Raw genomic sequence first — 13,282 nt, 5'->3', positions numbered from 1 at the left:
AACATTTAAAAAAACTAGAAATAAGTTTATGAAATATTTACTAAAGAAGAGATTTTCTTATGAAACTGTTGTTTTAAAAATAAAAATCTATTTTCTAAAAGTTCTTTCACCAAAATGATGGTACATACAAATATCACAATATAATAATTGGCACATTTTGCAGCGGGAACAATACATTCATCAATATAAAGCCAACATGAGGCGTGACCACAGGCGAAGAGAGAGGCTCAAAAAAAAAGTACTAAAAGTCAGAAGACGAATCATTGCGAAACAAAAATTGTTATTTCGAAAAAGAAATTTAGAAGGTATTGGAACAGAATTATATATAGATAGATATTAGAAATTATAATTACTTACATAGCCACCCCATAAGTCCTGTAGTAGCTGTGACAGCGTACGTCAATTACACCCAAGTTGTAATTACAAAATTCCTAAACTGAGTGGATTTACAGTCACAATGTTACTACTTTGCTACCAGTCTTTACTTCTAGGATGGGGAGTATGCAGTATAAAGCCATCTGGTAAGTTAGATAGAAACGGATAGTAAATATATTCTCTAAGATCAGTTCCTATCCATAACCGATAAAAAATATTTAACACAAATATCATCTATGTGGTGTTCCACCCAGTGCTCGGAAACCCACTGATCACTAGAAAGCAGGTCAATACAGTTCCAACAAAGTTTTATTATTCTATTACTAAATGGATTTTGGTTTTATATTTAAATAATACAAATCGGAGTTCAGACTTTGGTGAGTTCATTTGAGCCTAGTTAAACATAGGTTAAAAAATATTTCATTTAAAAACTGATTCATGAAGATCAGCACAAGTTAAAAATCAAAGTTTATTCGCTAATATAACTGTCCCTACTTACAAGTCACTCTTGAATATTTTTTTCAATAATTATTTACTTACACTCCTCCAAAAAGTGAACAATTACATCTTGACAAGATGGTTTTTTTTTTTACCCCTTCGTGGTCATTTCTGACATACGGGAGAGTTATCTAGAGGTAGCAAAACTATTGTAACCATGGTGGGGGGACCGCCACGAAATGAAAAAGGTTCACCACTCAAGCCGGATTTGAACCAGCGCTGCCCGCAGTTCTCGCAGCGCCTCAACCAAGGTTAGGATTATTGATAAGGTTAGATTATAATACCAACCGCCTTTCAAAACAGATAATGCCTTTCCCTTCAGGCTTACTTCGTTCCCCCTTTAGTTAAAGTTTAGGTTATAATACACGATATTTTTCGGCAGCAGTTCCTACCACTTTTACTTCTTCTGACTGATAAATATCCATATTTAATACATCTTTCCTGTTTACGACCGATATTTCTCACGGATCCTTGTACTTTCTTCGACAACGTAACTCTACTGACTGACAACCTTCCGTATTAGATATTTAATATTATAACACACGTTACTGAATAAAAGTATTAGATATTATATATTTATAGCATCATTAGAAACAATAACCAGAAACTCTATAAATGAAGCATTTATTGTATATTTACTTAATAGATAATATACATTTTAATATTTTAATTCATTTTTTTAAAAATAACTCATAAACACATTATCTTTATTGTTTATACAAATATAGTACGATCGATTAATATAGTAGTGATGTTTATTCATCACTACTATATTAACTAACTAGGGATGTATAAACATCACTACGATTGTTTGAGGAGGGGTGGATATAAAATATCATCCCATCTCTATATTAAAAATACATCTAATTTTCCTATATTTCTATAACTATTAAGGTCCTTATTTTTCCAAAGGTATTATTTTAAGGATTGATATTTAAACCTTGATCTACTGTTTGGATATACATTCGAAGATTCTCTTGAATTTATTGGGTCGACTTAATTAGAATGTTTCCTCTAATCTCCTTTAAATTGTTTTCAAATAAGAACTTTTTTTTGGTATTATGTTTTTATGTCCATTCCCCTCTTGAATTTCCCTCTAGAGGGAAAAATTCCCCGTTGAATGGGTAATTAATTTTTAGAAGGTTTGTGCTGTCTGGTAAAGAAGTGATTTTTCCCTCCTTTTTCGGAGGAGTGAGGGTAAATAATTAATAAAGTAAATAATACCTTTTTTTCTAGCAGGTCTGCATTGAACCTTCCGTATAAGTCAAGTTGAATATTATTTCGTAGACAATAAAAGTTTAAAATTCAAAAAATAAATTGGACGCCTTTCCATGAACTGCCAAAGCTCTTCTCCGGTGACATGGACGCCATACTATTAATTTTTATAAATATCCGTGTAATATGTTATTTATTTGGCAGTAAATACATATTGTAATCTAAATCACATTGAGAAAACAAATTAACGAGATGAAAATTGACCCAAAGAAATTCAACCTACCGTTTTGAGACTATTTCAAGCACCGATTATGGGGCCATAAAACATAGCCAGTGCTATCTATAGACCCAGAAAAGTTTGGCCATCACTGTCTCAGAGGCGCTCAGCTCCAAGTGAAATTGTACAAGACGAATATGCTAAAAAAAAACTATTTTGAAAAGGAAAAAATAAATTTCAAGAAATATTTTCACAATTTAATTAATATTAGAAGAAAACGGAAAGCTGAAAATAAAAAAAAGGGGGGGAAATTATTTTTGTTCCATCGCCATTGTACTGTAGGGTTTATACAAATCCTTCTTTACAATGTTTTGTCCATGCTTTTTTAAATACTTCTTAAATTTCAGTTTAAATTAGTAAAAAATAAATATTATTATTTCTTTAAACAATAAAAACTGTTGTTTTTTATGGCATTACAAAATATACGAGTTATTATATATTACATTAATAATTTAATCGATATATTTTAAAATTTTAATTTTGATATTTAAATTTTTTTTTTTTTTTCCAGCTGCAGCTCTAGCTTGGGAAAACTATACAATGTCCTGTATTGCCTATGACAAGGTAAGCTTTTTTGCCCAGTATTAAGAATAAAAAGTATTTCAGACTTATTATTATTAATTATCATTATTTATGATGTTGTCATGTTTAGTAGTAAATATTATATTTCCGTTAATTTCTATTTGAATCGAGAACAGATTCATCTACATAAATCCACTTCTTTGCATAAGACAATAGAATATACTTTTATGCAAAGAATGGATTTGTGTAGATTAATCTGGTCTTAATTTAAATAGGAATCAACGAAAATATAATACAAACTTCAAAAAAAGATTAACGTATTTGTACGATTGAAGAATTCTTCTTAAAAATGCTCATAACTTTTAAGACTTTTATTTATTGTTATTAAATAACCCGCAAACTTCGTTTCCATATATTCAGCATAATCGATTTACGTTAGTATTCTCACCGCCTAACTACTTTTTTGCCTTTATTAAAAAAAAAAAAAGGCTAAATCTACAAGTGGAGTCGGAATTTTATTATAAATCGGAATATATGGAACCCCGGAAGGCTTGATGTTTAAATAAAATAATTTGTATCCAAGTTAAGTCTCAAAAAACCCTTTATTTTTCAGACACATCATAAAATAAAATCTTGAGACATGACACATCACTTGTATTTATTTTTCCATTCCCGTTCTGTTAAATATAGTTCCGAGATTATAGGTGCAGCATACTTTTTTTTTAGGAAATTGATAGTATGAATTCGAAATGTTTATTAATTTTATAATTAAGAAACGTTGAGTTCAATAAACATAACGATAAAAATATGGAAGGTTAGTTTATGATATGGCATTTTGTGCCTTTGTGGATAATACCTTGGGGAGAAGGAAGGCCCACCAATACATTTTCCGAACACTACATGATAATACCATAAAAAATTTCACTTTCTGTTTATGCAACCATATCCTGCTAATATATAACAAGTTCAGTTCGGCCAATTTTAATGTGTGTCATGAGACCATTTAAAGGACATAAAGCTAGCGCATTCTACAAAGAGGGCACAGTGTGGACAGGAGATAAACCATTTTACAAAAAGCGCAGTGTGGAAAGCATATAAGCCATGCTTTATCCACAAAGGAAGGAAAGCCATTTCCTAAAATAACATTTTATATTTTTGTCATAATATAACACAATACACACACCTATTGAATTCATAAAATCAATTCCTCTTTCATTATTTTGGTAAAATCATTTCAGGAACTACTTTTTGCCTTTATTACAAAAAAAAAGACTAAATCTACAAGTGGAATCGGAATTTTATTTAATATAAAGATAATGGTTGATGTTTAAATAAAATAATTTATATCCAAGTTAAGTCTCAATACACTCTTTATTATTTCTTTAAAAGTCCTTTAATTGTTCAATTTGTTATTGTCCTTGAGGATGGCTGACTTGGACGAAACTTAGGACTTCTAAAGAAATGATAAAGAGTCTTTTGAGACTTAACTTAGACACAAATTATTTTATTTAAACAATCAAAACCAGTCTCAACAAATTGAAAAGATTACATAATAAGTGGCATGTCATGACCCAAGACTCCATTTAATGAAGAGGCTGAAAAACAATAATGCCGTTGAAAATACATGTTTTAAAATAACTTAAAGGCATTAAGTTTGAATATATCGAAATGGGATTTGCTGGGTCATTCATAAATTATTAATGACTAAAAATGAGAGTATTAAAAATTAAATGTTATTTACAAACCTCAAGATATTGCCACGTATTAACCGTACTTGTTGCATCACAGTTAAAAAGTCATAGTGGTTACTTAAAAATTTAAATTAAACTTTCCACCGCTAATATACAACCACTAAATTTTCTCAAATTAATGGTACCCACTTTATAGAACCTGTGTGGGCCCCAGAAGGTTTCCGAAACCGTCAGGGTTGACTCATGCCAATAGTTACATGATACATAATTGTCTGTCACGCCCGTATTTGAAGTTAATAGCACAACGCCTTACTCACTGAGCCATCACGTTCTCATAGTGATAGACTATAGAAACAGACCTACAACGTTTTCCTCTGGTATTTTTTTTTTTAGATCATCCGTTTGGCTGTGAAAAAAAATTGATCCGATTTCCATTGAACACCCAGTATACACGTAGATATGCCATATATATCCCAGTATGGTTATATTAACGCATAGAGATAAACCTCTTTTTTTAAATTAATAACCTTATCAATGACGTCTATAGATCAATTAAATAATTGACTTCCAGTGCTAAATTTAATAAAAGAGATGAAAGCGAATCTCCATATTTATAAACTTAAACTTTTCTTACAAAACCTTGGAATATGTCATGCCCAATATTATTGCTTTGAGTATTTTTTTTTCTCATTTTGAAATTTAAATACTAAATAATGTTTTAAGGTATAGATCGTGTGGAAGAATTAATAATTATTATACTTAAAAAAGATTTTAATAACTATTATAGTAAATATTATCGAAATTTATTGGTGAATGCTACTAAGCGCGACTAGTGTTCTTACAATGCTACTCAATCACTTCTCTTTTATGTTTTCAGACCAGGAAAGAATACAAACGAAAATGTAGAGCTATAAAAACTGGAAATTTCCTTAAAAAAGTCGCCAGGATTCAAAAACGTGAAATTAAACCAATGGAAGATATTGAGGTAAAAAAATTATTTTTTTCTTATTTTGTTTTTGATTAATTTTTTAACCTATCAATTTGTGTTTTAACTTACTTTTTCGTTTCTTTTAACTTACTTATATGATGTTTTTTTAAAATTTATGCATTACTTATTTAACTCATGTTTTTTTATTTATATTTTTTTAATTTTTCTACTGCTGGGTATTTCATTATCGATTTATTTCCATTTATTAAAAAATGTCATTTTACATTGCATTTGTGTGACGGATCACTGAAGAATGAGGGTATGAGAGCGTGGAATAGACTGAATAGCATATATAGGATTGAGAACAAAAAACGGGAAAGAATGAGTATGGAAAATGTAATACGGCTTTGTAGAAGTAGAATGAGGGGAAATATTTATATATATTTAGTTTATAGTTGATTGGTGCTTAGTGAAAACAAAATAAAAGTAGGAAAAAACGCTTTTTTTTTTTTTTATCATTGTTTATACATATACATGTACAACAGTGATAAAAAAAATATTTTTCCTACTTTCCCTGTTTTCAAACACCAACCAACCATAAGCTATAAACTAAATACATAGAAAACATGGGCGTTGATGACCATTGGGTTTTACGCCTTAAAGCCCTAATGAACAACAGCAACTAAATACAATATATTTTAATCATTATTATTATTTTTTTAAACAATTTTCTTTAATTTTTTTTCTTCCTACTTCACTCTCTCATGCCTTCCTTCTCCAGTGATCCTTCCCAGAATTCTCTGTGTTCTAGCAGCCTTATTTATTTGGGCAGCACTGCCGAATAAAGCATTTCTCTCTTATATTTTAACTATTTTTGGAAAAAAAATATTACTATTTTCATTTGTTATCACTCTTGCCAAGAGAATATATAATTCACAATAATGATATTAATGTTTTACATATATTTTGAATACTAAAAAAAAATTTGCCAAACTGGTAATAAAAGTTTTTTATTTACTTTATTTTATTTAAATTATGTCAGGAGAACTATTTTATTTACACAATATGTTGTCCATATTTACTAAAGTGTTAAAGAATGAATTTATTTCTGAACTAGTTGGATAAATCTACTTAGCATGGTAGCAGTAATTTAACGTATTCAATACTTAAACAATATATTAAAAAATAAATAAATCATTTTACTATCCTGGCCTGAAAAAGGAAACTATTCAATACAATTTCTTAACGTTTTGCAGCATGAAGAACGAAAAAAAATAGAGGAGAAATGGACGTTAATTGAACAACTTTATAAAAGATACGTAGTTAGAGAAACCAGAGCTTTCAATGTTACAATTAGAAAGTTTGCAACAAAATATATTGTTGTCAGAAAAAAAAGAAGGTATAGTGTTTGTTAAATATTTAAATCGTCTTATTTCATGATTTATGATAATCACTTCCACAATTGTCACTTTACGAGTATTATTTTCCATCAAAAATAAGCCATCTAACTTATATTTAGATAGTCTACGACTACTTTATAATTTATTTCAACGTTCACGCTAAGTAGCATAATAGTACAAGAGCCCACAGGAAGAAAAAAGTCATTTCACCCCAATTTTTTATTACTTTAATGAATACAAAGTATGTATAATTACTAGTCAATATTGATGAGTCTGCCAAGTATAGTTGGGGGGAATAAGAAAGGCGGCTGCTTCAAAACGTTAAAAAAAATAATTTTTCATTCGGAGCTCCATATCCTCAAAACTACCGATAACACTAAAAAACCTAATAAAAGATCATTTAAAGAGGAGTAAATTTACTAAAATATCAGCCCTAACAGATATGTTTACGTTCAATAGTTCCGGAGATACATTTTTTTTTTTTTTTTTAAAGCAACATTTCATAAGAAATGTACTGAAAAATCATAGACAGTGAATTTATTGTAGGAAATCTATACCTCAGAAGCCATGAGACGTACAGATTTCTATTAGCACTCAAGCTAATGTCTTGTGCTTTACTCCATTGAGACAGCTCTTCAAAACGAAACCTTGGCACAGAAAAAATAGATTTATGACTATTTAAGTCTTTTCGACCGCACCCGAACTGTTTTCCTTTTATAAAGCTAGTTTAATGTGCTATAAAGTATTTTATGACGTTTATCTTTGTAGGAGTAGTAGTTTTCATGATATTTGCTAAAATAAGTGGATTTGTTCGGATTTTTCGGACGAAATTTCATATTCAAAAGCAAATATCATAAAAACTACTACCCCTACGAAGGATAAATGTTATTAACTACTCCATAGAACATCCAAACTATCTTTAATGTGATTACTTACTAACAGACATCTGTACGTCCAATGCTTTCTGAAAAATAGTTTTTCATAAATCAAAAATTCAGTCGGAACAACTGGAAATCAACATTTAGTGAATTTATTATCGCAAATACCATGAAAACTACTACTGCTACAAAGATAAACGTCATAAAATACTTTATAGCACATTAAACTAGCACCAATTTGATTGCTAATAGACATCTCTACGTCTCATAGTTCCTGAGATAAAGATTTTCCATAATAAATTCTCTAACTACTGATTTTTTAGTACATTTTTCATGAAATGTTGCTTTTTAAGAAGCAATATTCCGGGAACTATTTAATGTAAATAGTTCTGTTAGGGCTCCAATTTTAGTAAATTTACTCTTCTTCAAATTATGTATCATATTTTTAGTGTTTTTTGTTTGTTAGATATGGAATTCCAATTAATTTTTTTTTTCAAATGCTTTGAAACAACCGCCATATTTTATTCTTCCTCACTATACATGGCAGACTCATCCATTTTCACTATTAATTATACATAGTTTTCATTAAATTATTTAAAAATTTGGATGAAATAACTCCATACCTATTACGTCATGAAACATCGTATAGCCACAATAAATCGACGAAACGACAGCTTAAAAAAGTGATTACAAATTTTTAGGTATTAAATGTTTCTTTCTTTGTTAAATGATTCACCAAACGGTCCATTGGAGTCAACAAAGTACAAAATAAGTTAAAACAATTATGAAAGTTTAGTAAGAATCTATAAGTACTATAATTGTAATTAATTAAAAACGATATATAAATGTAATAAAAATTTTATAAAACCAAAAAAAAATAAAAGGAAGATTTTGTTATACATAGAGATTAGATTGAAAATTTAGAAGGATAACAGAAGTATGAAATTGATTTCCATCACATGAAGAAGTTCTTAAATTTTTTTATATGCCTTAAAGCTTTAATAATTAACTTCTATTAAACACCACACAATTCTACACGAAAGTTCAATATACAATATAAATAGTTCGTGATTTTTTGCTTTCCAATTTCTCGTTTATTTAATAATGTTTACAATTCACCGTCCTTATGGTTCTCTACAATTTCGAAAAACAATGCAACAGTAAAATCAATGCTAAAAACTAACTGTACATATATTAGTTAACTATCAGTAAAAAAGATTTTTTATAAATTAATTTTTATTACAAATATCACATTTTATAACACATACACTCACGTGTCACATACCCTCCTTATGTCTATGTACATTCACTCTTACTTCGTCATTTAAAAAATATATATATATATATATCCACAGCGATGTTGATGTTTGCCTATGCATACTGACTGATCTTCCCTCTTGGAATCATTCCAAATATATCTATATCTCTATTATATCTATACCAGAATTTATTACCTGATATCATAACAACAGTTAATATTAAGAACAAAATTAATAGGTAAAATGAAAAGAAAAAAATTATTTATTCTATGACAGGAAGTGACTATAATTGATGTAATATATAAAGTTTATTATATATATTGCTATATACTTGTTTTCTTGAGGTAATCAAATACTTTCGGAATGAGGGGGCTATTATCGTTCAGTAAAGTTTCCAAACGATATGGTAAATGTCTATCAAATGCCTGCAAATGTCAGTACGTGTTTAACAGTTAGTGGTACGTTACACTGTCTACATGTTGGCCTGGATGTTCCTAACAGTAAGTATTCTTGGGCTAGTCGAGTGTGTCCAATTCGTTGTCTAGTCAGCCCTACTTCGTGTCGACTGCGGCTTTAGATTGATGTCTTCCATGCTTGTACTTAGGCTATTCATGATGTTGTGTCAAATGTAAAATGTTTTACCATGTTAAATGTAATAAGTATAGGATTCTGAGTAGCCCTATTTAAAGTCATGTTAAATGTTGAATGCATAAGAGCTCCTAGCGGATTGTTTGAGCAATTTGTTTTAAAACCTTTTCTTCTAAAACTTATTGTTTATTTTTTACTTCAAAGTTTTGATTAAAGTAATTTATTACAACTTATGCATAAATTGAGTGTAAAGGGGAAGTTGTGTAATAGTTTGGCTTCCGAGTGCCTAGTTGGTCTTTTGTGTGCAGGACTTGTGAAGAAGAGAATCAAGATGAGCTAATTGAAAACTGCCATTACATTATTATTATTATTGTTGACCATTGATTTATTAGTTTTTCAAACATCTTAAAACAATATTAATACACAAACTGTGAGCAAGTAACCTGACACGACAACAAATAAAATGGTGACGAGTTCAGCTGTTCTGTTGCGTGACATCATTCTCCATTTAACAGACCTAATAACAGACTATCAGCCATGTTATATGTAATATCGTTTTAATGTGGTAAAAGAAGGAAATATTTTTCTATTTAACATGTTGAACTAAAGATCATGAATACCCCTATTGTACTCTTAATTTGTTTTCTGTTGTGTTGGTCCAAGTTGTCAGCTATTTATACAATATTTTTATTGTCATCATAGGATAATGGTCGTTCTGGGGGCAATCAAAGCAATCAGATGGCGGGATCAATGATACAGCCTTTGCCTGAAAAGATAATGAAAAATATATTTAAAATATTCGGGAACCACTTTGTCATTCTACTTATAATATATATAAGGAATTGAATTTAGACCTAATCCTAAATTATGTGAACATTTTTCCTTCCACATATTTATCAGTTCTTCATTGTTTGTTTTTTTACTAGTTTTCCTTTCCCAAATAATTTATATTTATACATTGATACACAGACTTTTTTATGACAGATTTCATTGTAACATTGTTTTCAAAATTGTAGAGAACCCTGAGGACGGAGGAGTTCTTCGAAATATCGATAAATGTTACATATATCAAAGTAAACAAAAATTGAAAAATAAAAAAATCATGAAATATTTATATAGCATTATCAAAATACCAAATATCTCCCACTAAAAGCAATGAAGAATCTTGGTTCCAATAGTAAATAAGGACGTAATATATCTTGACCAACAATTATACTGAGAGGTGATGTTTTCAGCATTCATGATCAATCCCCAGGATTAACCCCTAACCCATTGAAGAGCCAGTTTTTTAACAGAAAAAAACGTTTTTGACTATAGCTACAGGACTCCAATCCGAGGGTTAGGGGTCAAGTGCCTTACTAAATCCCTCTAAAGAATAGTCCATGTTTTAAAATATATAAATACTAGCTGACCCGGCAATGCTTCAATATTGCTATATTTGAGGACATATATAGATTTAATAAACACAATTGATAGTTTGATATAAATTATTGTATTTAGTTAAAATTAAACATTTAGGTATACTTTATTGTTATGGTTTGGTAGTTATAGTTAGAGGAGTTATGAACAATTGACATCAAAAAATGTATTAAAAATTTTTTTACAACGAACATAAGTCTTGAATACATGACCTTCGGGCAACAATACACAGCTGCCAGAATATTTTCTATTATTCATAGGTTCCCTACAATAGGCTTTGCGCGAAGGCTTTTAAAGGACTTCGTCGAAGCTGCCCGGAACCGAATCGTGTTTAATCGCCTTTCTTAAAGGTCTCTCTAATTCAGGAAAACAAAAAGAAATCGCTGGGAGCTAGATTGGGGCTGTAGAGTGGCTGCGTAGTGTGGTCACACTTAACTTGGCCAAAACTCCAGATACTGCTTGCGACGTTTCAAAGGGAACATTTTCATAGTGTAGAAACTAGTCATCTTTGATCTCGATTTTTCAAACAGCGGAGGACTCCAACGTGAAACCGACCTTTGACAGTCTGTCAAACAGGAACAGATTCTTTCTGCATCACTCCTTTGAGGTTAAACTCAGGGCAAAAAAGGTCTGGAAGATTTGGACGTAGTTACAGAAGTTTTGGCCAAATTCAACATGGTAAACCTTCCGCAGCCACAATACAACCCCGACCTAGCTCCAAGCGACTTCATTTTGTATCATCAAATTAAGAAAGACCTGAGGAATCCCATGGAGCATATTGACAATGAAAAAAAACTAGAAACAGAGAGTTGATGCCCGAGAGTCATATATTGAAGACCTGAAGTTCTCTGATTAAAAATTTTAATACATTTTTGGTTTTGAGAATAGTGATAAAACTTGTGAACGCACCATGTACATCTTCATCAAATAAGAGCTTACCGACTCCGGAATGTCAACTGTGTGGCTCCCACATGGATCTGTACCATCTCGGGCTCTGCTGAAGTGGACTTCTGGTCAGCGCATCAGAACGGCTCTACTACCGAGGATATATTTTTACTAAAACACTATAACTAAATTTCAGTATCATTAAATAACTTTGACTCTGTTATTAATTAAAATTAAACAAGGTGAACTGTTTAAATTATATTGCTGTTTATATTTATTAAAACATTTTTAATAAATACTTCACTGCCTATATAAGATAACTTAATTAACACATTCTATTACAGAATGCAAAACAAACATGTCAAAAATGGGAAAAGAACATCAATATTAAGTAATAATGTGGTGGAAGAATCATTCAACGAACCGTTAAAGTGAGTAGAGAACACATGTATATTTGTCCTTGATAACTAAAAAAGAAAATTCTATTTGAATTAGAAAAATCTTAGCCTCAGTAAACAATGGAAAAATAGTTGTCTTCTACAATGTACCCACTTTCAAGGAAACCCTTAACACTTTATTTTCACTTTTATATTTTTCCAAATAATTCGTTACTCTGAACGATATCAAAGTAAGACAATGTTCTGAATCTACAATGAATGCAGACAACTCCAATCTCAGTAAAATATTCTTTTGATTTCATAACATCTATCATTAATTTGGGTTATGATGTGAAATAAATTTTCTCTAATTATCACAACACCATTTCGTAAATAATATTTTTTTTTTTCATTTCAGATCCGCATTCGAATGTGGACATGCAATATTGAGCACATTCAAACATCAATTAAATGAATTCAAAGGTTTGAAGACACTTGTAGTTATGAGAGAAAAGATCAATACTATCAAATACATCACTACAAGACTGAATAAGTGTTTGACAAAGTTAACTGGAGTTAGGCTGCAAAACAATCTGACAGCACTGGAAAAAGCAAGTGTTAATGTTAAATTCACAATTGAATTAGAGAAAGCCAAAGCAGCCTGTGAATGGTATCCAGCTTACCTAAGGGGTAGATCAATGAGAACATGCAGGCGTATCCTAGAGGGATATTACGACGAGTTTGACCCTTATGGTGAAGATTACGAGGGTTATGAATCGGTATTATCAGCCGATTGGGACCTTATCGAAATGGAGGAAAAAAAACTTGATGAAAAGCAGTCGATGTTGGAGGAACAAGCAATGTATATTTGTGACATTATAGGAGCTATACAAGTATTTTTTAAAAAATTCGTTACGTAAGTTTTTTGTTTATTCATAAATGATTATTTATGTTTTAAAATTATAAATCA

General features: G+C 30.2%; 1 protein-coding gene across 1 annotated transcript in view; it reads left to right on the top strand.

Annotated features, from left to right (window-relative positions):
* LOC106681673 (uncharacterized) overlaps positions 1 to 13,282 on the top strand; it is a 72,313-nt gene that overhangs the window by 42,543 nt on the left and 16,488 nt on the right. Inside the window, exons 10-15 of the mRNA XM_014422119.2 lie at positions 164 to 305; positions 2,877 to 2,929; positions 5,456 to 5,563; positions 6,763 to 6,905; positions 12,280 to 12,366; positions 12,731 to 13,228. Of these exons, the coding sequence (XP_014277605.1) occupies positions 164 to 305; positions 2,877 to 2,929; positions 5,456 to 5,563; positions 6,763 to 6,905; positions 12,280 to 12,366; positions 12,731 to 13,228 (1,031 nt within the window). The remainder of the gene's footprint in view (positions 1 to 163; positions 306 to 2,876; positions 2,930 to 5,455; positions 5,564 to 6,762; positions 6,906 to 12,279; positions 12,367 to 12,730; positions 13,229 to 13,282) is intronic.

The sequence above is a fragment of the Halyomorpha halys genome, unplaced genomic scaffold (assembly GCF_000696795.3).
Source record: "Halyomorpha halys isolate HHAL.00 unplaced genomic scaffold, Hhal_1.1 Scaffold358.1, whole genome shotgun sequence".
Classification (NCBI taxonomy): domain Eukaryota; kingdom Metazoa; phylum Arthropoda; class Insecta; order Hemiptera; family Pentatomidae; genus Halyomorpha; species Halyomorpha halys.
The sequence above is the reverse complement of the archived record's forward strand: the minus strand, read 5'-3'. Positions and strand labels throughout refer to the sequence as shown.